At 43.7% G+C, this 27499-nt stretch overlaps 1 protein-coding gene across 7 annotated transcripts in view; it reads left to right on the forward strand.

Moving 5' to 3' along the window:
• KIF16B (kinesin family member 16B) overlaps window positions 1-27499 on the forward strand; it is a 282011-nt gene that overhangs the window by 60696 nt on the left and 193816 nt on the right. For all 7 annotated transcript variants that reach the window (XM_043480090.1, XM_043480091.1, XM_043480093.1 and 4 more), the window contains 5 exons: window positions 1575-1743; window positions 1930-2061; window positions 3188-3363; window positions 8209-8274; window positions 12233-12292. In XM_043480090.1, the coding sequence (XP_043336025.1) occupies window positions 1575-1743; window positions 1930-2061; window positions 3188-3363; window positions 8209-8274; window positions 12233-12292 (603 nt within the window). The remainder of the gene's footprint in view (window positions 1-1574; window positions 1744-1929; window positions 2062-3187; window positions 3364-8208; window positions 8275-12232; window positions 12293-27499) is intronic.

The raw sequence follows: 27499 nt of genomic DNA on the forward strand, positions 1-27499 counted from the left end.
CAATGCTAATTGTGATTATTAAAATGATATTAAAGGACAAGGGATGTTTTTACCTATTAATCTGGAGGTGGAGAGTGTTTAGAATGCACGTGAAACTGACTCAGGGGAAATATGTTAACACCGAGGCCAGTGAAACCAATGAGCCTAAAAGTGTTGGGTCCTCTAAGTGCTCAGCACATTATTAGGAGTTTGGGGGAGTCTGGCCTGTATTAACCATTGAACATGTCAGGTAGAAAGACTTAGCGTAATTGATGAGGGGGATCAGAGAGCAAACAAGATGAAAAAATTCCCTAAGGTCAATTGGAGTAACTCCTGATAAATTCTCCAGAAATGTGTACCTTTTATTACGTTTACTGGTTTTTCTCCTGTTTTCTGGTTAATGTGGATTAGGATGTGGCCATCCCTAGTTTCTAAGAGGCTTGCTTTTGTATTAAAATGCAGTAATTTCTTCTTGACATTTTGGTTCAGACTGTAAAACATATTAAAAGGTTAAAAGTCTTGGGAAAGAAAAATTTTGGTAAAATTCAGAATCAATACAGTATTTAAGATTTTCGCTATTTTATAATTGTGAAACAACTTGTATGTTAACATCAGATAACGGTTGCATGATCTTTCACATAATTGTCTATGTTTATCATATTTTGGAAAGCCATTATGCTTGTCTTGTTCAAGATTTTAGGTGAGAGCAAAACTAATTATTTGTTTACTTATATTTTTCTTTATGGAGTGAGTGCCCCTTAGGGCCTAGCTTCCTTCTTTCCCAGGGTCAGACTCAGCCCTTGTTGAATGACTGAGTGATTTGGATGATGGAATTCGTGATTCTTCAGAAAGTTTAAGACTCACATATGGTCGGCTTCTCGATAGAGGCCAATATAATTATTGTAATCAGGAAGAAGCCCAGTGAAAAAACAAAATTAAAAAATCTACCCTGAGAGATCACAGTGAGGAGTGGGAAATAATTAGAACTTGTATTGGTGGTTTAGTCGCTAAGTCGTGTCTGGCTCTTGTGACCCCGTGGACAATAGCCTGCCAAGCTCCTCTGTCTGTGAGATTCTCCAGGCAAGAATACTGGAGTGGGTTGCTATTTTCTTCTCCAGGGGTTCTTCCTGACCCAGGGATCAAACCCGGGAGTCTCCTGCATTATAGGCAGTTTCTTTACCAACTGAGCTATGAGGAAAGCCCTTGAACTTGTGTTATAAACACATAAACATAGGTGGCAAGCCTGGATGGGAGGGGAGTTTGGGGGAGAATGGAGCCATGTGTATGTATGGCTGAGTTGCTCTGATGTGCACCTGAAATGATCACAGCGTTGTTCATTGACTGTATTCTGATATAAAATAAAAAAGTTAAAAGAATTTAGTCAACCAAAAATAATTTGATTGCTAAATATGTTGCCAGTCCAATGCTAGTTATCAATGAGGAAGTAAAAGATTTTGTTTCTGTTAAATAATAATCTAGTTGGGGAGAGAAGGTTAATAAACATGAATGACACAGGAGAAAAACAAACACACAATGTTATATAAACATTGGCATTCTTCGTACCTCTTCCATTTTGCATTTATATTTCACCATAGGCAAAGTTTGATTCTGAAATGCCGTCTGAAACCGTGAGTAAGATCCACTTGGTCGACCTCGCGGGCAGCGAGCGGGCGGACGCCACTGGTGCCACGGGGGTCCGGCTGAAGGAAGGGGGCAACATCAACAAGTCCCTTGTGACGCTGGGCAACGTCATTTCTGCCTTAGGTGGGTTCACCCTCGTCTCCTGCCTCTTCCCGGTGCTCCACGGTGGCGTGAAGAGCTTAGGTTTCATGTTTGTCTTACAAACTAGAGTAACAGCTTCAAGGTTTTTTGAAGCCAAGTTCAAGAAAAAAAAAAAACAACCTTTAATAATTGTCTTTGCCTTCCCCCACCTTTTCTTTCTCCCTGCAGCTGATTTATCTCAGGATGCAACAAACCCTCTTGTAAAGAAGAAGCAAGTTTTTGTGCCTTACAGGGATTCTGTTTTGACTTGGTTGTTGAAAGACAGCCTCGGCGGAAACTCTAAAACGATCATGATAGCCAGTAAGAAGTTTTGTTTTTTTTCTTCTCAACGTATGGTGTTTCATATGAACTGATTGTGACTATTTTAAGTTTAAAGTATTTCATTAGGCAGTAGCACCGCTTTATTTAAAAAAGAAAAAGAAATTTTCTATTTTGAAGAAAAATACTGTGATCCAGTCTGCAGTATGGTATTATTGCCTCTTTCCCCCTCTTCCTGGTTACATTAGCTTGCCGTTTTCTTGATTATGCAAACTGACGTCCGTGCAGGGTGACCCTCAGTGGTGCTTAAAGTATAGGACAGAAACTTCCAACTCTGCCAACTCATGCCAACTTTAGACATAAACTAAAAATAACCCAACTTTGTTTTTCTATTTAAAAGCAGAAAATAAGGAATTTAAGAATTGAGGGGAAAAAGTGTGGTAAATAGGGTAACAATAATCTACGTCTATGTTTTCACTAGTTAACAGGAAGAAGCAGAACAGAGGGGAAAATGTGCCAGGGGGAGATAACTGTTGAGAATTTCCCTTCCAGCTCCACCCCCACCCTCTTTTCTTGTCTCCACGTCTCCTCCTGCCCAAGCCATGCAGTCCCTGTGGAGGCCAGGGGTCTTCCCAGGGGTGTGCACCCCAGATGCAATTGTGTAGTCACTTTAGCTCTAAAGTTTGTTGGGGTTGAGGTGGGGATGTGATCAACCAAAGCTTTGGGAGGAAGAGCATTAGCTGATCTACAGACTCTTTACAGAAGTTATCACACTCTGGGTTTTCATAGGTGGTAGGTTTTGCCAGAACTCTTTTAAAAGGATTTAAATTTCTGCTTTATCTTGAGAAGCGTAAATAGTCTTGAAATCCTCTACTTATATGTTCAACAGAGGAAACTCCCTAAGTTGCAATGGAGTGTTTCCAATCTTGTTTTAGATTTGGTTAGATGGCTGATTCTAAACTGAAGAAGAGTGAAATGGCATTTAATTTGGCATAGTGAGCACTTTTCCTATGAGTCCCAGATAATTTGTAATATTCATGACTGCAGTAATGAATATTTAGTCTATCCAGCGACCTGGGGTTAATCTGACTTTTAAATTACAAACCAACTTTGTGTTAAATGAAACAGAGTGCTGGATAAATTATTTTTTTGAATTCATTCTTCACAGCCATTTCACCTGCTGATGTCAATTACGGAGAAACCCTAAGTACTCTTCGCTATGCAAATAGAGCCAAAAACATCATCAACAAGCCTACCATTAATGAGGACGCCAACGTCAAGCTCATCCGTGAACTGCGAGCCGAAATAGCCAGGCTGAAGACGCTGCTTGCCCAGGGGAATCAGGTTGGCTCTTTTCTGAGACTTACGGGTAATTTTCTTTGAGTAATGGCATCTATTTCTAGATCTTAATGAGACACTCATCTCGGGAGTCGTATTGATTTGAGTAAATAAGTGCTAAGTAAAGCTTTGAGTGAGTTAGCCCGGTCTCTCCTTAACATCACCGTCCTGTTGGCCTTTGAATTCATTATATGCTCTGTGCTTAAGATTTTATCCACTAAACCCGAGATGATTAACTACCTAATAGTTATCAATTATGGATGGAAATTTAGCATGCAGTAGGATTAGCAGCAAAATCTCCATTAGTGGAAGGAAATCGAGGTGCTTGGAGCAATGTTTAAAATTCTACCGAAGCATTTTATGACTTGAAGATGTATTTTAACAGAAGGAGAGACTCCTCTGAGCCCCTTTCTGAGTCTCTGTTTGGTACTTCCCCTTAGAGCAGTGGTTAGTGATGCGGGGTCCTGAGACATCCCTGTGGCCAGGCGGAGGTGATGTGCCTGGGCCCCCACATGATGGCGGAAACAGCCTCCCTTCAGGATCCTTCAGGGTTTTTGTGAAGGAGCCTTGTCCTTTTCACTGTAGTCTTCTGCGTGGTGCGTGTACCAAGCTACTTCTGTGATCACAGTGTGATCCATGCTGGTTGGTTTAGACACTGTCATGAGAGAAAGTCAGGATCACTTTTTAAAACACTCGAGTTAAAGTGGGGTTAGAAATAAAGAGGGACTTCCCTGGTGGTTGAGTAATTGAGACTATGCTTCCAAAGCAGGGGGCATGGGTTTGGTCCCTGGTTGGGGAATTAAGATCCTACATCCTGCATGATATGGCCAAGAAAAACAACCCCCAACATTTCTTCCCATTTTCCTAACCCATGAATGGATGTCTGAAGTGTATCATTAAAAAAAAAAACAAAGAACCCAGCTTTTCTTTAAATGCACAGAGCTGTCTTTAGAGCAGCTTTCCCTCCAGGAGCATGGGGCCCCTGAAGCCCTTGACATCCCTTGAGCGGTTTGACTCATGAGACTCAACAGGCCAAGAGCCTCACAGAGTTTCCAGCATCCTGAAAGCCCCGAGAGTTGCTGTTCTCCAAACTAGGGGACTGGAGTGGGCTGGGAGCTGATCTCTGCACCTAAAAATAGCTCCACACAATTGTACTCTTTCTTTTTTTTTAATCTTTTGGCTGTCTTGCTCCGCGTTTGGGATTAGTACCTTGACCAGGGATCGAACCCTTGCACCTTGCATTGGCAGCTCAGAGTCTTAACCGCGGGACCACCAGGGGGGTCCCAGTGGTGCTTTCTGACGTGGAACTTCCCCGTGTGTGCGTGGAAGCCGTCAGTCAGCACGACGGGTCCGGCAGCTCGTGGTGTTACCAGGCTCGAATCACTGGTGACGCCAGCCACAGTTGTCATTTTCACTTATGTACTCTGTTATTGGGATCTTTTTTCAATGTTTTAAAAATATTTGTCTGAGGTAAACATATAAAGGTGGTTTGATAGGGTCACCCAGGCCACTGTGTGTGAAGGGAAGGACTTGGAAAATTTTTGTAGTTAACATTTACTAAGTCATGAGAATGAAGGAAAAGAAAGATCAGCCTGTTAAACATTAAACTGAGGAAGTCCTTGAAAGGAGCCTTATCACACCAGCAGAAAAACTTAATTCAAACGTTTGCAGATTCTGTCTGAGGAATGTCTCAGAGGTGTCGTATATGCCAGTTGCCTTATACTTTGTGATCTTTGGTTCTCTTTCATGGCCAAAGACCACTACAGTCATTAAAAGGTTATTTTAGTTACTGTAGTTTTGGGCGTGAGGATGGAAAAGATTGTTGTGTATTTTAGGATACAGTGACGATAAACTCTGATAAACAGTACGTTACAATAAAAATGAGTCCAATTTAAAATAATTTATTGTACCGTGAAGCTATAAATTGTTGTGAGACAATACAAGCTTATCCAAAATTAATTAAATTTGTGATGCTCAATAAAATAAGCAGGGGTTCTTAAGCGCTCATTAGAAAAATCTCTGTATAAATTTTTTGGTGACATTCTTGTTTTCCCACAGTATCCTGTTCCAGATGCTGCTGTGGTTCATTGAAAATGCTGCTCAAGTGAGAGCTCCATTTCTGGGTTGTTGAAGTACAGCCAGATAAAAGCTCCTGCTTTTAATAATTTTGTGTTTAATAACTTGCCAACGCAAAATGCCACGTGTATGAGTTTCAAAAGCACAGTTAAATACAGCAAAAGATTCTGACACGTATCTGCTTCTCCTGCTGCATAGATTTATAGACAGATAAATATGCAGTGGTATATATGTATATATACATCCATGTGAACTCTCCATTGAAGAATGACACCCATTCTGAGTGTATGTATCTGTGAATTTTCACAAGCTGTATTCACCCATCTGACCTGCATTCTATCAAGAAACAGAACGTTTCCCAGTGCCCTAGAAACTCTCTTCACATTCATCTCCTAGACCCGCCTGCCCTTCCCCTCAAGGATAACCTCTATCCTGACTTCTTCAGGCAGGGTTAGTTTTTAGTTTTGCCTCATTTTGTTCTTTATATAAATGTAATCATGTAGTAAATACTCTTGTTCTTGCTTTTATATAAGATCAAATTTATGGAATTTCAAAATGTAGACCTATAAAACCCGTTTCATAAAGTTCCAGACAGGCAAGGGTGCTGGCCTGTGGTACAGGCTGGGGAGGTGATGGAGTGCAGGCAGCAGGATTGACGGACAAGGGAAAAGTGAAAGGGAGAGGACAGACTGAGGGGCCTCACGGGGCTGGCGGGAGTGTGCTGGGCACCGGATGATGTGGGCAGCTTGATGTGGGCACCGGATGATGTGGGCCTTGTGAGATTCATCCACGGTGGGACGTGTGGTTTCAGGTCCACGTATGATCATCGCTGTGCTGTGTTCCATCATACGAGTGTGCGCCCGCTCACCGGTTCTGTTTGATGGGCTTTGGAGATTTTCTCTTTGCTGCTATTGCTGCTGTGGACTGTCTTCTATGTGTCTTTTTGTGAACATCCAGCTTCATTTCTGTTAAGTTTATACCGAAGAGTGGAATTGTGTCAGAAGGGGTACATAATGTTTGGTTTTAGTAGATAACTGCCAAATAATTTTTAAAGGTTTTTATACCAACTTATATCCCACTATTAATACATGAAAGTGCCAGTTCTAGTTGCATCAGGTCCTTGCCAATAGCTGGTATTACCTATTTTTTCATCATAGACCATTCTGATGGGGCATCGTGGTATCAAAGAATGATTGTAGTTTCCGTGTCTCCAATGATTAATGAAGTCAAGCGTTTGGATATCTTCTCTTTTCACATGTTCTCTTTTGTTATATTTAAAGCATCTTTTCAGACTTCTGCTTTGAGTTTGGCAGAGAGAAAATGTCCATTAACTTTTCTCTCTTAAATGTGTCTGAAGATAGCAGGAAAATTAACAATATAGAAATAGGCAGGAGCAGTCCAGGAAGCAAAGAAGTATATGAGTTAGAGAAGATGGAAGGAGAAAGGATTTCTCATTTGTGTAGCTGAAGTCGCAGGTAAACTTTGAATAATAGCTGGATAATAAAAGTGTCATTAAATGTAAACTTTCAAGGTAGACAACATCTCTGGGAGGGTCACAGAGTAAGGCTAGATGATAGCGTGTTTGTGAAGATGGGCAAAAGCAGACCAGGTAGTCAAGGAAATAATGATAGCCTGTGTGGAGGAGAGACAATGAAAATAGTCATGCATGTAGATGATTAACACATTCCCTTCTGGAAATTTATTCTGTTGATACTGCTTTGCATACTGTAGGCGGTTGGTATAAGATAGGCACTGTAACATCACTGGTAAAGCAGAAGATGAGGAAAACTACCAGTCCATTAAGAGGAAACTGTGGGCATAAATCGTAGAATAACCGCACAATGGAGTGCTGTACAGTGGAACCGGAGTTGTTACAAAGAATAAAATAGATTTATTTGTACTGAATTTTTCCCAAGATAGATTGTGAGATGAAAAAGGCAATATTCAGAATAGCGTTCATGCTGTTTATGTTTGAAAAACAACACAAACGCACTTGCATATGACCAGAATAACTGCACAGCAGAATGGGTGAGACCGGTTGCCCATGGCCTGGAGAGGGGGAGAGGGAGGGAGACCCCCTTCCGTTTTCCTTTCAGGTAATGTCGTCCGGGACCCTGCGTTCCTGCCTCTCGGGTTGTGAGTTACGAATGCAGTCAAAGCCCGCGTGCGCTCTGCCTGGCTGGGTCTCCCTCTCCCGTCCCTGCCTTGCCTCGTCCCCTCAGGGTGAACCTGATTTTGGGGTTTATCACTCTCACACCCATCTTTGCAACACAGAAAAGGAAATGGACACAGACTGTGGCCCAGCCTTACTGTAACAGGGTGTGATCCAGCAGTGGTGATAAAGGAGGGTCATTTGCACGTGTCAGTGTGGATAAATCTCAGAAACCTCTGGTTAAATAACCCCGCTTTTTGAACCTGTACTTCGTGCACATTGAAAACGGATGAGTCCTTCAGGATCCAGGGATTTAGACTGTGTTTGATTTTGATAAAATGTCAGCCCGTTATGTGTTTGTCTTTTTCCTTGTCTTTGCTGATTTGTGTTGCAAATGTAGTTTTACCAGGATGCTGTGGTTTTTTTCATATTATGAGGCATGTACCCTGCGGATTAAAGATTTTGTGGTGACTAACACTTTTGAGGAGGTGTGGGAAAATAAATACTTTTCACCTCTAATAGTTTATGTGGCAGTTTTTGATGATTTACAGTGTCAGGGCAGACCCTTCCTCTGAATTATCGGTGTACACTCATTGCCGCTGCTTTTTGTGGTTTGATTGCAGATTGCCCTCCTGGACTCCCCCACAGCCTTAAGTATGGAGGAGAAACTTCAGCAGAACGAAGCCAGAGTAAGTGACACCTTAACTTGTTTTTGTTTTTTTTTTTAATCGTGAGTTTCATTATTTTAAGTGGATTCTTTTTTAGTATTGGGTTGGCCAGTAAGTTTGTTCAGGTTTTTCCACAAGATGTTACAGGAAAACCCAAACAAACTTTTTGGCCAGCCCAGGACTTGCTGTCTGAGACTCAGTTTCTCTCTTCATGACAGTTAACACTCCCGTCCGAGCTTTAAAGACGCACACTCGTTGACTTCCGGTGTATCTCCTGTGTCCTCTGTGACTTAATAGATGGGTTTGTCTGGTAGTCAAGGGTTGAATGCAGCTGAGACTGGGCCATTGCGCGAGGCGGTGAGGCTGGTGGACCTTCAGGAGAGGGAGGCTGTGTTCACATGCTGGTCCCCACAGCCTCACCATGGGGTGTTTTGGTCATCCTTTTACTTATTAGTGGGAATTGCAGCACTTAGGGAATCACTGAATACTCTGGGAAGGTGCTTAGCTGCTCTTAAGCAAACTGGGATTTGAGGTTGGAAGAGAGAGTGTCCTGGGCTGAAGTCAGTATTATGTGCTGGTGCTTTCTGAAAATTAGTTTCATGGATGACCTGCTTCTATACTGTCTTTTTTTTCTTTTTAAAAGAAAAAGACCTTCTGTGAAAAGAGAAACAGGTATTAATAACGTTTTCAGAGTGGATTTTGTTCACTGTGCCAAATGGTTAAAGCAGATTGAGAAAGAAAGTAGGATTCTGTTGGTAAAGCTCTTTCAAGAATACACAATATTGAAGATATAAAAATCACAGTGTAGTTAGGAACTTGTTGACACTTCCTGGATAATTATGCTGATTAATTTGCTGATAATAGCATTAGTGAAAACATTAGTTTCTTAATCCCTATTTTTCTCTTGACATTTTATTTTTTGGTACTTCAGATTTTAATTTTGAGGACTTTTGATGTGTCTGGATTGTATGTGTTCATCGCTCAGTCGTATCCAACTCTTTGTTATCCTATGGACTATCTTAGCCCGCTGGCTCCTCTGTCTATGAAATTCTGCAGGCAAGGATGCTTTCTTCAGGGCCATTCTTTCTTCAGGGCGTCTTCCTGACCATTCTTTCTTCAGGGCATTTTCCTGACCTAGGGATTGAACCCAGGTCTCCTGCATTGCAGGCAGTCTTTACCATCTGAGCCACCAGGGAAACCCTTGATATGTGTGGATATAGTCTTAAATTATTTCTTACTGATAGTTTTCAGGAATACCTAGCAAGTTAATAGAAACCAATAAACATTTTAATTTTTTTTTAAACATTTTAATTTGAATCATGATACATGTGGGGACAGACATGACTCTTGTTAATAGCATTTTCTAAATTTTCATCTCTTCTTTTGCTGACCTCTTAAAATTGTTTGCCATCCACTTGGCTCTAAATTTTATCACCTGGTCACATTGTGAGAGGTGCTATCAGACTTTACATTTTTTTCCTGAATTTTAAAAATAAGGATTATTTGGTTTAAATTCAGTGGTAAAAGAAACCCAAGGCATACTTACAGTTCTTCGAAAGCTGGAATTATTTGATTGAATTGGAAAAGGATTAATTAGCTTACGTTTCTTCAGGGAGAACTTACCTGTTGGTGAAATCCCAAAGCATACTTTGTTAAATAGTTGGTGTTTCTCAGATAAATTGCCAGTGAGAACCTGTTAACTGATTATTACAAATTAGTAAATTCATCACCCCAGTCTCTTCTATGTCTGTAGGGAGAGAAGGTGTATGAATATTCCCTCTCTGAAAGCTTTTCCATCACAAAAAGCCCTGTGACCCATGGGGCTGGCGTCACTTGAGTGATGAAAGGAAAGCATGTGTGTGTGGCTGGCCCAGGGGGGCGGGCAGGACAGCCTTGCCTGACAAGTACCAGTGAGCTAAAAAAGAAAGTAGAGAGGCTCAGTCCTGTTTCTTCTCTTACTAAGAGGATGATAGATTTGACATTAATAACTAGTTAAAGGAGATGTGTGTGTGCTCCTCTGTCCGTGGGGATTCTCTAGGCAAGAATACTGGAGTGGGTTGCCATGCCCTCCAGGGGATCGTCCCAACCCAGGGATCAAACCCAGGTCTCCCACACTGCAGGCAGATTCTTCACAGTCTGAGCCACCCGGGAAGCCCAAGAATACTGGAGTGGGTAGCCTATCCCTTCTCCAGGGGATCTTCCCAACCCAGGAATTGAACTGGGGTCTCCTGCATTGCAGGCATATTCTTTACCAGCTGAGCTACCGGGGAAGCCCAGTTAAAGAAGATGTGTTTTTAAAGCCTTTTATTTTGTATTGGGGTATAGCTGATTAACAACGTTGTGGTCGTTTCAGGGGAACAGCAAAGGGGCTCGGCCGTACGTGTACATGCATCCATCCTCCCCCAGATCCCCGCCCAGCCAGGCTGCCTCATAACATCGAGCAGAGTCCCCTGTGCTGTGCATTAGGTCCTCTGATTATCCATTTTAAACCCAGTAGTGAGCACATGTCCTTCCCAAGTTCCCTAACTGTCCACCCTCCTCTCCCGCCCCCGCCGCAATCCTAAGTTCATTCTCCTTCTCTAAGTCTATTTCTGTTTCGTAAATAAGTTTATTTGTCTCATTTTAAGGAAGATATTTTATTTAAAAAAAAAACGCTACCTTAGAACTCCTGTAGTTATTTGCGGTAAGTGTTCAGTCGCTCAGCCATGTCCAACGTAGTGACCCCAAGGACAGCAGCCCATCAGGCTCTTCTGTCCTTGGGGTCCTCCAGGCAAGAATGCTGGGGTGGGTTGCCATTTCCTTCTCCAGGGTGTTCACGGTAAATTGAGGAGTAAAATGTCTAGCCATTGAATGAACAAGGAAAGTGAGAGGTGTTTTGGTTTTGCTCTCGGATAAAGTACCACTCAGCCTTTCTTGAAGGTTTCTGACTCACGTCCGTTTATGATGCTTAATGGCCTGTGGAAAGTATCTTCTTCTTAGCATTGAGCACGTAATCCAGTGTATTCTGTGCTTCCACTTTGACCTGGTTGAACAGGGTAACTTACTGGTAGGGAGACCAGTCAGGTGGCCTGGGGTGGCGTCTGCTGCTGGGTGGGGAGATGGGGAGGTGGCAGGAACACTGAAGGACAGAAGCGAAGGGGCTTTGGGAGGGTGTGTGCCCCGCGCGCCCCCCAGCCCCGCGGAGGTCACTCTCTCTTAATCTGAAGTATGTTGCTTTCGACAGAATTTTCCATTCTTTTTTTCTACCTCTCAATCAGGTATTACTTTACTTCTTAATGAATCACTCACTCAGGTCATTTAAAAAGTCGTGTGGAACTAGCAGAGTATTTTCATTAACTGAGAAGCTATTTCCAACTGTGCTGTGTTTGACAGTGGGGGATATTTTCTCCCTTAAGTTACTGCAGACTGGAAAGAAGCTGATTATTATCAAAAAGATATTTTTACCTTTACTAAGAGTCAATTAAAGAGCCACCTTAAAAAAAAAAAAGATAAAATGAGATTTATAAACCCTATTAATTAGCTACAAAAGCAGATTATCTCCTAAAAGAAAACGGTTTCCAAGGTGATTTAATCATCACATCTAATTAGAAAGTAAAGTAAATCAACATTTCTTAGGACCTAAAGTATAATCAGGAAAAATTAACCCATGTAATGGGATGGTGGCATCTTTGAACTTGTAATTTTGGTTAATATCCAAGGAAGCAGCTTTTATTTAAGTACACCTTGAAAAAGACTGCTGTAAAGCTCTACGCAACTTGACAAATTTTTTTCTATTCTTTCCTTTGCTGTAATGTAGGTTGTAGGGTGAGATCAGCTTGTTTGATTTATATTTGGTGATGATACTTTGAGGCATTGCTATCTAATTTAAAAAAGTATAGTACATTCTTTTATAATCTATAAAAGTTTGAAAGCTTTCTAAAAGAAAATCACAGTAATTTTTTTTATAGAGCAATGACGTATGTATGTTTTTTTCTTTTAGGTTCAAGAATTGACCAAGGAATGGACAAATAAGTGGAACGAAACCCAAAATATTTTGAAAGTAAGGACTGTGAAAAGGTGTCATAATCTTACTGTGCTTGCTTAAGTAGGTAAACTCTTTTCTTTCTCCGTCAAATATGGCAGTTGTGTGCTTCGCTTAAGGTGAGGTCAGTGGAACTGGGTAGTGACTTTTGGGAGGTTGGGACTCTGGTTTGATTTTAAAGAAACAAAAAAGGGAACTATTAGTCATTAAAGCTGTGTGTTTAGAGATGATGCTCATACTTAAGGCATTCACTCTCACTTGTGGAGTTTTTTCCATTTTTGGCTCAACAGATGTTAAATTCCATTTAATATTCAAGAGCTCCCACTTTGTCTTTCTGCCTTTTGTTAAACCCAATATAAAAGCAATATGTTTAAAAAAAATGTAAGATGGATAGCCAGTGGGAGTTTGATGTGTGATGCAAGGCCCCCAGAGCTGGTGCTCTGTGACAGCCTGGAGGCAGGGGGTGGAAAGGGAGGTAGGAACGGGGTTCAGGAGGGAGGGGACACGTGGATGCCTGTGGCTGGTTCATGTTCACGGCGGTGCATGGCAAAAACCATCACAACAGTGTAAAGTAGTTATCTTCCAGTTAAAAAAAATGAATTACAAAAAAAAAAAAAAAAATACTTCCCTTGGCAGTACTGCAGAGTATGTGTGTAGCATGCTAGACTTAAGAAGTTTCTCAACTAGTAATTTCCTTCTGGAATTTTTTTCTCCTGTGTGTCTTAAAGGCTAGGCAATGATGGGCTGCATTTTTGGCAAGATTCGTGGTGAAAAGATGTCAGTAATAGCTTCCATGTTTCATACTTTATGCTTCACAATACACGTTTCTTTGTGGTCCCATTTTTTTGCTGAGTTGGTAGGAAACTTGTGTCATCTGTGGAGGATCAGCCACGTCAGGTTTGAGGTTCAGCCTGGAATTTCACACTTTGATAGCATCTGTCTGTCCTTACACGAGAGAAGGCGATTCAGAGATGATTACTGAATCCTGGGTTTTTTTAAGATCTGCAGAGGTAAAACTTTCCCAGAGGACTGAGGCCTCCCTTGAATATTGGTAGGATGATGAGGTTTAGCTGTGTGTCTTTGCAGAACCCTGACTTGGATGGCCTTCACGTGAGGAGGGTGACCTTCGAACAGGGTTGAAGGGGGAACTTTTGAAGGCCTGGAATAGCCACTGAGTTACTTGCTCTGAGAGTGGGGTCAGCGTCATCTTATGTGAAGCTTCCTTGTACCACGTAGGCAGCCTGGCCTGCTCTGGGGGATACAACGTTTATTTCTCACAAGCAGAGTTGAGCTGCAGTCCTCAGTGGCCGTGGGTCATGGTGGTCCCAGAGACATTCTTTCCAGCTGTGAAAAGGGATGCAGTAAGTGAGGCTTCTGCATCCAGACTTTCTTTTCTTTCCTCCCGATGTGATGATACCGTCATGTTATTTTAAGGTACTTTCTCAGCATTTGTTTTGTCGAGAGGTTTTCATGCAGGAAAACTGAGCAAAGACTTCAGTTGCATTTCTGAAGGGTTGGGTGGGAGTAAGCACGCGCAGAGATGAGACTGTTCATCATCGTCTCTGTCGCTCCCACTTGGAGGGGTTGGGGTCGCAGCCCCAGTGTTAAGAAGCCCGATTGTTGGACCGCTTATAGCATGATGTATACTTTCCTCAGCAAATTTGCCTGAGAGAGAGGACTAAAGTTCACTGCACGTAAGGAAAAGAGAAATCAAGTAATTCGCTATTTGCAAAGCCATTGGTATATACTGTGCCTTACAGCACAGACGGCAGTGCGGCGGTGAATGCGAAGATGCCAGCCCCTCCTTTCTGCGGGGTCTCTCCTCGTCACTGTGCTGAGGGTTTGTAACAGCCCTGCAGAGCTGTCCACACTGAGAGTCACCATGGTGAACCCCTGAACCTTATCTGATGCTTTTTTCCCGAATGTTATTGTGGACCCCGAAGCTAAATACATCCTCTTCCAGTTCCAACTCTGTTTTTCATAAATCTTACTATTTTTATTTTTTATTAACTTTTAAGATGAGAAGACTAGCGAGATGTTATGTGCTCAGTGTTGAAAGTTATGAGAAGGGCTCACGATGTTTCAGATTTTTCCCTTCTTTTGACCCGGCAAGCCCTTTTTAGAGCTCTCTGCTGGTGTCTGTGTTTTAAACCCGTAGTTGTTTTCTGCTCATGTTTGGTGTTTTAAGAGCTGTCTTTATCTCTTATTGGAAGACAGTGCCTGAGGGCTGAGGTGAAGAAAAGGGCTACTTAGATACTTTTGAAAACATTCTTTGGAAACTGATGGGGAAAGAGATTGCTTTGCGATGAGTTCGTGTCTGTTCAGTTTGTGATTCTTCCTGGTGTTTTTGCTGCCCGACTGTTCCTTCATCAGCTCTTGTTCCAATCATGCTACAGAGAACCCACTCCAGTCCAGTGGCTTAAAACAGCGTGTATTGTCCCTCATGCCTGTGCATATTGGCTGCTTGGCTGGTCTGGCTGGGCTTGGAGCCAGGCTGCGGGTGGGTTCCAGGCCTGTCTGTCACTCTCTGGGACTGGCTGGTTGTCCTAGGCATGATCCGTGGTCATGGCCAATGTAGAAGCAGGCACACTTGGTCTTGCAAGCACATTTCAAGCGTCTGCTCATATCATGATGGAAGCAAGTCTGAACAGAAAGTCAAGGAGGGAGAAGTGTATTTCACTTACTGGGCCATGACAAGGGTATAAAGGTGTAATCTTGCTTTGAGATCAGTGGTTTAATCGACGTGTGCCCCTGTTAAAATACAAATCTTCAGTTCTGGGACCTTGTTTTTCCACTGCATTTGCTTGTTCCTAGCGATGAGCCCAGTGAGGCAGTAGATTCCCAGGATCATCTTCACCATAGCGCTGGTCGTTGACTCTGCCAACTTGTCAGTATTGTCCCTTCCAAGCCCTGATTCCTGAACATCCAAGGAGAGACCTTTGGAGAGAAGACAGAGGGTGAGATAGTCTGGGGGAATGAAGGGCAATGCGGGATGCTTCAGTGCCTCTTGGTACACTAGGAGCCAGCCTTGTGGCCTTTACTTTCCCGAGCGCTCAGATGCTCAGAAACCAAGGAGTGACTTTGTCCCCTTCTTTGTGATCTGGTCTGGCGCTTTCCTTGCTGCGGATGAGTGAAGAGTCATGTGTGTTGAGTGGGGTGAAGAGGGGGGTGAAAGGTGCTCTGATGAGATGCTGGGTGTTTGCAGCTGGGCTGGTGACGCCATGGTGATAATTGCACGATGCTGGGGCTTGGCCCTTCCAGCTGCATCTCAGGCTTCAGTTCTCTTCCTGAGTCACTCGTGGGTTGTGTCATTTATCCTTAGCTTGAAAGTCAGGGTGGATGGCAACCTCTTCCTTGTATCTAAGGTCATGAGGCAAGAGGTGATAAAGTGCTCGGGATTATGATGCAAGTAGCTGATGACAGTGTAAAGTGTGTTGACCTTGAAGAGACATTTCTTAGGTGGGCAGTAATGCGGGCTTTATCATCCTCTACAGTTCACACTGTTTATCCGTTCTTTTGCCTGTTAATGTACCTTTCTCATTTTCATTAATCTTCATTTCTAGAAATTAAAGTCTAGACTCCCTTGCTGGTCCCCAGAGGTGCTGAGCTCCTTCCCAGTTCCATAGTTCCATCTGCCTTTAGCTCCTGGTCTCCCCCCACCCTGCGCCCGCCTGGCCAGATGCCTCGCGGGTCCCTGTCCTCACTGGGTGTTGGGTTCTGGGGGTCTCCCGGCCTGTGCCTGCGCTGCTCTGTCGTCTCAGGTCCTCCCCTTCCCATGCCCATCAGAACCCACCATGAAGCTCTTTCTGATCCCTCTTCTGTCCCACTTTTCAGATGGAATGATTTTGTTTTCCTCTGGCATTTGTAAAGGCTTTTGGTTCTGCCTTGTTCCCAGCATTCATCATCATTGGAGTTTGGTGATCCTCGTTTTTTCTCCCTCTAAGCAGGAGCAGGACCTGGGCTCGGACTGTGTCTTGATCATTCTGTGTATCAGCTCCTAGAAACTCAACTGTTTCTCACAGAGCAGGCATATGGTGAAAAGTTACTGGTAGTAGTATCAAGGAACTAAAACAAAATCTTTATATTAGTTTGCTGGGACTGTCATAACAGAACATCACAGACTTGAGGCCTAAGCAGCAGACATTTATTTGCTTGCAGTCCTGGGGGCTAGAAGACCAAAATCAAGGTCTCGCTGGAGTTGGCTTTTCCTGAAGCCTCCCCCTCTCCTTGGCTTATGCGCACTGCCTGCCCTCTGGGCCCCAAGCGGCCTCTCTGTGTGCCTGCGGCCCTGGGCACCCTCTGCGGCCTAATCTCCTTTTCTTATAAAGACATTGGTCAGATTGGACTAGGGCTTAGCCTCATGGCTTCTTTTATAACATAATTATCTCTTTAAAGGCTATATCTCCGAAATCAACCACATCCTGAGTTGCTGGGGCTTAGGGGTTCAGCATTTGAACTTCGGGGAGGCACATTTCAGCTCGTAACAACCACGACCCGCACACACCTGGTGAGCCGGCGGGGGAGGTGACGCGAGGTGGTCTGCAGGCAGCAGTCCTTGGCTGGAGCTCCTGCCGGTGCATTCCATCCTGTTCTCCTCATTACCATCTGAAAGGCTCATGTACGACTGTGTTCTTCATCCTCGGAAGGAATGTGGCCACGTTCCTGTTGACTACGGTCTGGTTCGCCCCTGGGGTCAGTTAGGTTTTGCTGCTCCGCGTGTGGTTCCTGGGTCAGCAGCATCAGTACCGTCCGCGCGCTGCTTGGAAGTGCAGGCTCCGAAGTCGGAGCCTGTGTATCAATAAGATGCCCGGCTGACGGGTCTGCCCCTCCAGGTCTGTGTATTGGACCTGAAAAGCAGGGAAGGAATGGTGGGGCCATCCTGGACTCTCTTGCCCTCAGTCCGGGTTTTCCCTTTTCCTGCTCTGACCTGTATCGTGGGGAGCTACTGAGTGGGCTGCCCTGTGGCGGGTGGGATTTGCTGTGAGGGGTTGGAGGGAGGAACCAGAGCGTTCTCATGCCGTTTCCTTGAAGAATCCCTGGCGCGGTACCGCCTGGCGATACAGCCGTGACTTCCAGGGTCTCCTCCTTACCTGCCCCTCCTCCCGGGGCGCTGCTGGTTTCCTGGCCTCGTCAGCCCGTGGGTGGCCTCACCGGCTCCACCGGCTGCCGGCTCTCCCATCAGCAGGGTAACCAGCTCCCTGTCTTAGAGCCCCCGGGATGTGAACACCTGGCATTTCTGTCTGACGCTGGGCACTGCCAGCTGCTCAGAGTCCTTGGCTGCCCCAGTGGGTTTTTCATTCTGACTGAATTTGTCTCTAGCTGCTGTAACTGTTGGCTCTTGGAACTTAATGTGATGAATTGGCTTCTACCAGGCCTGGGGTTGGTGCATTCCAGGGCCTTCATGTCTGCCCACTTTCCGTGGCTTCCACGTGGCATTGGCTGCTGTGTATTTGGGATGGTTTATAAAGTGACTACTTAATATCCTGCCTGTGTCCCTTCTGGCCTGGCTTTGTACGTCTTACTGCTGATGAATTTTTTCAAGTCACGTGGAATCCCTCCATCCATTGACCCCTCACCTGCACCCCCTCTCCCCCCAACCCCACCCAGTATGCACCTTTTTTGGTTTGTCTGCTCTGGATGCATTTTCATTTCTCTGTTCTAGTGTCTTCTAAATGATTAAAACGAAACTTTCAGAGGTAGTTTTTTTATCTGACTTTATTATCTGACTTCTAAATAACGTGCTGAGCCCCGCGCTCCAGAATAAGTCGCAACCAATGTGGGCCGCGCGGGCGGCTGGCCTGGCAGAAGGGCCCGCGGCTCTGTCTGTGCAGGTCTGTCCGGGGCCGGGCTGCAGTGCGGATGCTCACAGCCCAGATGCTCACAGCCCGGACAGCGTGTTCTGTCGAATCCCCCAGCAGGGGTTATTCTTCCCAGTTCTCAACAAACAGGGTCTCTTCCTTACTGCAGACACATCCTTGGATTATTCTAATGCCTGACCGGCTTCTGTGTTTTCACGGCCCTGCAAGGGCAATCTGACTGGTTTGGTACGGGGTAGGTGGGGGACGCAGGTTGCTCACAGGCAGAGGCTGTCCCTGCAGAGGCTTGTCCTTGAAAAGTGAGCGATTTGTTGAATTAAAGTGTTTCTTTCTTTTTTTTTTCACCAGGCATTGTTTGGAGTTTTTTCTTACGATAGATAATGTTGAATTGAATTGGAGGGTGGTGCATATTTGAATCTACATGATGATGTGATCCTAACGCACATGATTTCAGCTTAAGCTGTGCCAGTGTCCCGAGACTCCGTCTCTGGGCCGCAGAAGAGTCAGGGGACTGCAAGCCTGTGGCAGGAGCGTGACACACATTGACGGAGAAACTTTTTGTTTTTTCTGGTTCTTTCAGAATGTTTTGACTAATAAGAAATAGAGTAAAATGAAATTGGAATCCTTGACTGGCTTTAGATTTTCTGAGTTCGAATTTCATGGAGAGGCATACTTTAAGCCAACTTATTTCCATTTTATGATAGAATTCATCAGCTGAACTTTTGTCTCTAGAAGATTACAGAAACCTATCAAAGAATTTTTTCCTGCTGTCTGCGGTTTTCCATTTCACGGAGGAGACGTGTGTTGGGGAGGGTAATGGGTTTGGTGGGAGCGTGGATACCTGGGGCTGATGCTCGGCAGGCTTGACGCCAGGCAGGTCACAGACCTCTGAATTCCTGCCGTGCAGGGCCCTGGATATTCTGGTTTCTAGATAACCTACAGACAAACCAGTGGAAAGGTGACATCTTCTGTGGCCGGTGTCTCCATTTGTGTCAGTTAAACTTGACCTCCTCTTGGTATAAGAATTGAACCTGGGGTAGTTCTAGGATAGAATTCTGTTTATAGGCATTGATTTTGCTCAGCTTTCGGATGAAAGAGGAGACAACTCTTTCAGCCATGCATCACCCTGCTTATTAGCAACCATCTGGGGATTTGATGGTTCAAAATTCTGACCTTAGACAGGCACACGTACTGTTTCCAACTTTGTGAGAGAAATTATTTGTCTCCCTGCTTCAGCGTGCAGACTAATGTGAATGAGTCTGTGTCTGGACAAAAGTTAACTGTCGGTACCCCTGGTGCAAAGCCCTTTGTCTTTTTGTAGTGCATTCACACAGACTGTCCTGCTGGCTGGTTCTCAGTCTGACGCAAGGGGAAAAAGACGTTACTGCCCTTTATATATTCATGGTATGTGGTGGTTAGTTTGTCGACTTCTCTGGTTGTTAATTTCCATCAGACTCTGTGTTCTCCCCTTTCTAAAGTTCTGCTGTTGCACTTGTTTTTTAATATAAAAGGTGAAGTAATAAAGTTCATTGTGCTCTGAAACTGGGATTTGATAATTAATAGGGGAGATGACTCTTGGTGCCTTAGCACTGGAGGCTGACTGAGAATGTGGCAGAGTCAGAGGCTCAGCGAGCTGTTCCCAATACCAGCTCTGATGCTGTCAGTAATGCCAAGGCTACCTTATTTTCTGCGGCAGTTTTCATCTTGAAGGAGCTGCTCATAAATAAAGGTATTGCAAGTGTATGTTGGTTCTTACTTTTGAGTAACGTGTCTCGGAACAGAAGGCTCAGAAATAAGTCAAATGTGCCCTGTTAAACGTTGGAACCACCTGATAAATTATTTTGAATACATAGGGGATTTTCCTTCTGATGTTTTGCAGTGAGGCATGTACGCTGACGGGCTCTTACTGCCTATTTATAGCTGCAGTCAGGGAGGAAAAGATTGCCTTGGTCATATGGAAGTAATGGTTTATGTGCGTCTGAACTCTCTGGAGGTGCTACACGGTAGGAACTTGGTTTTGTTGGCAGGAAAGCTTAAACAGTGACCATTTCACGGTACAATCAGTTTATTGTTCATGTCACCCCAGAAACACACTTAACTCACCCTGGAGGAGTCCTCAGAGTCGTGGGTTTGCAGAGGAGTGGGGAGGTGGAGAGACCCTAGGAGCGAGAAGGTGATCCTCCTCCTGCCTGGCCTGATGCCTTGTGTCTCTGCACATGCTGACCTTGGTCCCTTTGGCCCTTCCGTGTCTCAGAGTCTCTCTGTAAGATGCAGACAGTCATGGTACCTGTCTATAAGGTGAGTCCAACACATAGTCAGCATCGTAAGCGTTACAGTAATGTTAGCCAGTTTTTTCTTTTTTTTTTTTTTATTGCGGTATTATTGACATCTAACATTGTATTAATTTCAAGTGTACAACATAACAGTTCAATATTTGTGTATTTTGCGAAGTGATCACCACAGTAAATATATTTAACATTCTTCAGCATAATTACTTTTTTTTTTTTTCATGTAATGAGAATCTTTAAGATCTGCTCTCTTAGCAACTTTCAAACATGCAAGAAGTTTTATTAACTGTACATTGCATCCCCAGGATTTATTCATCTTATAGCTGAAAGTCTGTACCTTTTGATCACGTTCATTTATTCCACTTCACATTACCACCCTGTGTAAAACAGTGTGAAAGTCGCTCAGTCATGTTTGACTCTGCAACCCCATGGACTGTAGCCCGCCAGGCTCCTGTGTCCATGAAATTCTCCAGGCAAGAATACTGGAGTGGGTTGCCATGTCCTCATCCAAGGGATCTTCCCAACCCAGGGTTTGAACCCAGCTCTCCTGCACTGGAGGCACATTCTTTACTGTCTGAGCCTCCACTGGCAGCCACCAAACCACCAATCTGTGAGCTCAGGGTTTTTTTTTTCTTTCAGATTTCACATATAGTTGACCATTTTTTTTTGTTTCATTTTCTCCAAATCCATCCTTTCATATGTAAAACTGGCTTGACAATAGTATATGTCTTCTCACTGGCCAGAAAAACCAGAAGTGATGTATGTGCAAACTTTTAAAAAGTATAGTTTTATGCAGCTACAATGGGGCATTACTTATAAGGCATTTTATTATGCAGTGTTTTGTTTGTTTGTTGATGTCAAATAACAGAAAACCCAGTTCCAGGCTGGCTTGTGAGGCAGAAGAGTAGTGGTCAGGTGGTGGGGTGGGGTTTAGGCACAGGTTGATGAGGGCACCGGCTCTGCCTCTCTGGGACTTGGTTATGCCTTTTTGGGGTAATGCCTTCATCTTTAGGCTCTCAGAATGGCCAGGTGAGAGCAGCAATGATGGCTTTCTGTTTACCCACCACACCATCTAAATTCAGAGTCTGGGTTCAGAGTCTCCAGCCAAGTTCTGAGCTTTGCGCTGCTTGAATGATGTGCTTGTGAACCAATCCCCGGGACCCTGTGCTGACTGGCTTAGGCCCAGATTATCTCTGCCAGTCACTCTGATAAAGAGAATGGGTTACGTGGGTTGGTCGGGATGAACCTGGGCCCGCCTCTGAGCTGGGGTGAGATGCTGTGCACTGTTGGGGCGGCGGGTGCAGGTGGATCCTGGTTATGCCCTCTGTGTTTTAATGGAGACGCAGAGCCTAGTCACTTACATTGTGAAGTATACGTTGTGAAATATGCTCAGGGCAAACAGAAGATGTAATGCAGTGGAAGTATTCTTTTATTTCTTGAAAAGTGAAAGTGTTGGTCGCTCATTCGTGTTTGATTCTCTGTGACCCAGTGAACTGTAGCCTGCCATGCTCCTCTGTCTGTGGAATTCTCAAGGCAAGAGTATTGGAGTGAGTAGCCATCCCCTTCTCCAGGGGATCTTCCTCACCCAGGGATTTGAACTGTCTGAACTTCAGAGAAAATATTTTCAGTCACTTCCTTGCTGACTCAGAAGCCCTGTGTCCAGCCGGGATGCTGTGTGAAAGGCCCCTGGGTATCTGCACCCTCGTGGGAACATTTCATGCAGAAGTCAGTCTCCTCTGGTGTTAGAATTGAAGGGTGGCACACAGTGAATTCCATGTGTTTATGCATATTTCCCTTCCTTTTCTAGGGTGATTATGTGACTTAAAAAGAACTCTAAATGAGCGCCTGTTCTCTTCTTTGGCTTTACGCATGTGGTTTTAAATTTGGCTTCATTTCCCGTCGACCCCTTTAACTTGACGTATCCCAGCCCAGCCTGCCTAGCAACCGTTGCTATGAGCGGCGAGTTGGCACTGCCCTCCATCTGGAGCGCAACGGCAGGTTTTAGGAGATTATTGTTCCTTAGCATCTGGGCTGATTTGGCCTTTGCATCATTTAAGGATGACCACTGTTTCTCCAGAGTTCCAAGTCTCTTAGCAGAAGTGGTGGTTTCAGAAAGTATATATCTGTAAGACAGGATCATTAGCCATGGGCAGATACTGAAAAACAAATATGGACCTAGGTTGTGAGTGAATATTTATTACCAGGATATTCTGATATGTGCAAGGGGTTATAGATTTGTACTCTTTTGTAATACTTCATATTAATAACATTGGCTTTACCAGCTAAGAACAGCCTTCCTGAGAAGTCGTCTGAGTGTCATACATGAGAGGAGTTATTTCCTAACAGCTGTGATTTCTCCCTGGAAGACTCCAGCAACATGAACATCACCAAAGATGCTCATTTTCTTCTAGACCCAATCTACTCTGTATCATTGTATTCTATTTAGGCTTTCCTGTCCTTGCTATTAAAGTAAAAATTATACTGGCATTTCCAGGAGATTAAGGGACTGAAATGAAACCACAGAACTTGCTATGATGCTGTTTCAGTCACCAAGTCCAGTTTCTTATCCAAAGCAACATAAGTACCAGTTATTCCACACTTCATACCAGTTGATTTTCCATAGGGAAGTGTTTTCAGCTCAGAATCTCTTGGGGGCCTTTTTAAAAGACCATTTTCTGGGGCTCTGCAGTGTCATGGATCGAGAGTTGTGGGGGATGATACCCCTAAATCTCTTTTTTTAAACAGTAGCCTGGAGCCTCACAGGAGTTGGGACCCACAGGCCTACGAAGCACATCGTGATATGTTTATCATATGGGCGGAGGCTCCCAGAAGAAAGTGGCCCATGTAACTTCTTGCAGAGTTTTATAGTCCCCAAATTGCACACGCATGCGTGTTTGGAGACATCGGGTGATGGTATTTGAAAAGACATTTCAACTGAGTAGATTATTTGTCATTAAATAAGGTGGTCTGTTCACAGGACCTTTTAAAAAACCTCACATAGGCATTTGAGTTTATTTTTCAAATTGAGATTCAACATACACAAAGTTGTACATTTGAAATGTGCGCCTTGGTGAACTTATAAAAAAGCGCATGTCTGAAGTGTCCAGCTCGTGAATTGTCATCTGTGTGTACGCCCCCCTCTAACCCACACCCAGGTCAAGATGCAGACTGTTCCTGCTCCCCAGGGGTTCGCTCCTGTCCTCATCTCCCGGAGGTGTTCAGACAACGCTTAGGCGGAGGCGTGTTGGCCGTCCTGAGCTTCCTGCAGCGTATTCGGTGTTTGTTTCTGTCTTCTTTCCTGCAGGCTGTCGTCTTTAAGATGCACCCATGCTTTGTTCAGCAGTAGTTTCTACTTCATTATGCGACTGTACTGCACTCTTTATTCATTCTCCTGTTGGTTAGCTCCATTTGGGTTGTTATCTCCAGTGCTCTGGTTACTATGAATAGTGCTTCTAGGAGCGTACGGGAACATGTTTTGTTGGGTGTGTACATTCAGCGGGCCCCCTCTTTTCTGGCTTCCAAACCTGCGAAGAATTTGGCTCTGCATACATCTAGCCAGTATTGATGATCAGAGCACCCCCGATCCAAAGGTCCCTTATCTCTGTCCAGGTGACTCTCAGCTGGTCTGGGCCACAGAGCGGAGGACCCCCTGCCCCAGTGGATCAGGTCTAGGCCCGGCAGGAGCATCTCCCCGCCCCGGATCCACCAGCCACAGATGTTTGCCTTTAGTCAGTGTGGGTTCCTCATGTAATTTTTGTTTTTTTCTGTTGTCACCTGTATATAGTCGAACTGGGTGCGTAACACAAATTGTAATTTCTGTCGATTTTTAGAATGATAATTTTGAAGGTCTTCAGTGAGTTGAATACATTCTTTGTGGATTTTTTTTTTTCCTGCAAGTCCTCTTTTCTCACAGCTAGATGATATTTGATGATTTGTTTTCTATAAAGCTATAATATTATGGTATGTCTGGTTTTCTTTTGCTCAACTCTGAGGTCCAGAAGTTAGAGACATGTTTAAATTGTTTTCGTACTCTCTTAAATTGCCTTGCACTTAAATTAATAACGATAATATTAATAGGGATAACAGTGGATAATATTTACTGCACTCTTACTGTGTGCCAGGCATTGTTCTAAGCCAGTACTGTTTAATAGAAATGTAATGGAAGCCACATATGGGAGTTTAAATTTTCTAATACGCATTTAAAAAGAAACAGCTGAAATTAATTTTAACAGTACATCTTATTTAACCCATTATATAAAAAACTTACCACTTGACATATAATCAATATAAAAATTATTAATGAGGAATATAATTTTTAAAATAAGTCTTTCACATGACGTAAATTTGCAGTACCTTTGCATTTGCAGTACCTCTGAACTCAGTGTGAAATTTACATTGGATGCACTTGATCTGTATTTTGATTTTATGAAATTTACAGTTGAAAAGTAGATTCTCATTGCAAACTGTGTTCTAAACATATTTAAAAGTTTTCCAGTCGCTCAGCTGAGCATAGTTTAAACCAATGAGTCGTTAGCTGCATCTCAAATGTTTGATAGCCACATAGATGCACAACTTTAAGTATTGTTTGTATTATTTGTTCTGGTCTGCTCAGCAACGTTGTGCAAGGTGGAAGAGTATTTATTTTCTCACTTTGCAGCCAAGGAAACTGAGGCCCAGAGGGAACTCAGTTAAGGAAGGAATAGATGAGGTTGGAATTTGAACCCTGTCTCATAGTTGGCTCGTGACCCCATTCTGCTGTCTAGTTCTTAATTGTTGTTCCAAACTGACCTTTTTATTCCCCTGTTATAATTTATTGGCTTTTTTGTGTGTGTGTCTTTCTCTGACCTTTGTCTTTTTTGCTTTTTTATGTTTTAAAGATTGATGGAAAAAAGTTGTCTGAAAAAGGGATACTTTATTGTCTGTGAATTTGGTTATTCATCGGTGTTTTAAAAACCAGCATAGGTGATGGCCACTGTTTCAGCACCATCTGCTCTGTTATCTCCATAAATGTCAAGACAAGATTTGCTTTCTCTGAAATAATGGCTCAGGTTTCCTTTTGTGTTTTGTAATGCTCTTTCTTTAATCAGGACTCTGATGTTTTTTATTTCTACCACTGTTGGGCGTAGTCATTTCTTCCGCCTTGGCTCTTTTCTAGTCTTTTTCTATAAGACAATCATGGTTATTTCTCTGGGTATCATTTTTTTTTCCTGATGTGTTATTTGCATTTGTTCTTATGTTAATGACTTCTCTGAGCATCTTTCAGATACTTTGAACTATATTCAACCAGCTGGGTGTTCTTGTCTACCTTTGTAGGTAATATTTTTACTTTATATGAGACTTGCTTTTATACAAGTGTTCTCTTGCTCTTCACTGCAATGGTGGTTTGTTTATAAAACAGAGATCTGAAATGTGCTCTTTGCAAGGAAAAGTAGTCCAGATGTGCAAAGTGTTGTCTTTTTAAGTGCTGCATAGGAGGAAGGGAAGTGTAGGGGTTCAGTGGAAGTCTTGCTGTATTTCACTCACAGTCAGTGTGCTGTGTCCCAGTTCCTGCAAGACTGTCTTCTCCTCCCCTCTCTCTGAGGTCCCCTTCTGTCTGTGGATATTGTGTGCACCGGTCACCTTTCACTGCTTATCTCATTTGAATGAAATGGACAACAGCCGTGTCCGTTCTTGAGTTCTTACCCATTCAGGGTGGTTGCACAACTCATTCTTTTGAAATATCTTGACCATTTTATAATTAGTTGTCTTAATTGAGGTGACCCAGCTTTTTACACTTGGATTTATCCCTAACTAGTTCTCTGACTTTGAGCCAATTATTCTGTCTCTGTCTCCGTTTTTTTGTCAGTCATGACCAGTGGGTGGTGAGGTGAGCTCTCAGTGTGGGTTCTTTCTCAGGAGGCTGCATGGAATTATCCCTGTGGGTCACCTGTCTTGGGTATGGGACCCTTCCCCGTTTCTCTGTCTTCAGGGGTCCCTGATGGTTTCATTTCGGCCCACTTGCTGTGGGAATTTTTGTTTTGGACCACCCTTCCTTTGTGAATGCACCCTGGGAGCTGTTCTCAGTCGGGCATTTATGTGTCACATATGTATGCACGATGCACAAACGTGAGTGTCCTGCCTGATGGGTTTGCACAGAATGAAGGCACCCATATAGCCTGTGTCTGGGTGAAGAAGCAGAACGTTCTCAGCCCCGGGTGTCCCGGCCATGCCCCCTTCTAGGCATCACTCCCCTCAAGAAAGATGTCTGGCTTGATTTGCAGGAAGAGTGTTGAAACATGTATATTGCCACGTGTAAAATAGATGACCAGAGCAAGTTCGGTGCATGAAGCAGGACACCCAAAGCCGGTGCTCTGGGACAATCCAGAGGGGAGGGATAGGGTGGGGAGGGAGGTGGGAGCAGGCTTCAGGAATGGGGGGGACACATGTGTACCTGTGGCCGATTCATGTTGAGGTATGTCAGAAACCATCACCGTATTGTAAAGTAATTATCCTCCAATTAAAATTAATTACAAAAATAAAAACATAAGTTTGGTTTATCCTGCTTTTAAACTTTGTATGTAAGGAACCATACAGGACATAGATTGTTTTTTTCTTTTTTTCTTTTTGGTAACTGGCTTTATTTGCTCTGCATTGTGTTTGTGAGAGCCATCTCTTTTTTGCAACGTTGCGTTTATTTTCATTGTTGTATAATATTGCATAATGTGTAATGTGGCTGTATCACAGATTATTCATTATACTCTTTGAATTTGGGTTGTTTCCTGGATTGGGCTGTTAGAAATTGTGCCGCCGTGAACCTTCTTGTCCATGCCGTGAATGAATGTACATGTTTCTCTTGGGTGTCTGCCTAGGAGAATTACTGGGTTGTAGGGCAGGTGTCTGCTCCTCTTTAGTAGGGAGAGAAAATAGTTTTCCAAAGTTGTTGCACCGTTCACACTCCCACCTGCCATGTGAGAGGGCCGGTTGTTTCACCTCCTCCCCAACACTTGCTGTTTTCTATCTTTTGAGTCTTGGGGGCCATTTTCAGTAGCGTGCAGTGGTATCACGTGGTGGTGCTGTTTTGAATTTCCTGATGATGGTATCACTTACCATCATTTTTAATTAGCTTCATTTCTCAAATGCCC

The sequence above is a fragment of the Cervus canadensis genome, chromosome 10 (genome assembly GCF_019320065.1).
Source record: "Cervus canadensis isolate Bull #8, Minnesota chromosome 10, ASM1932006v1, whole genome shotgun sequence".
Lineage (NCBI taxonomy): Eukaryota > Metazoa > Chordata > Mammalia > Artiodactyla > Cervidae > Cervus > Cervus canadensis.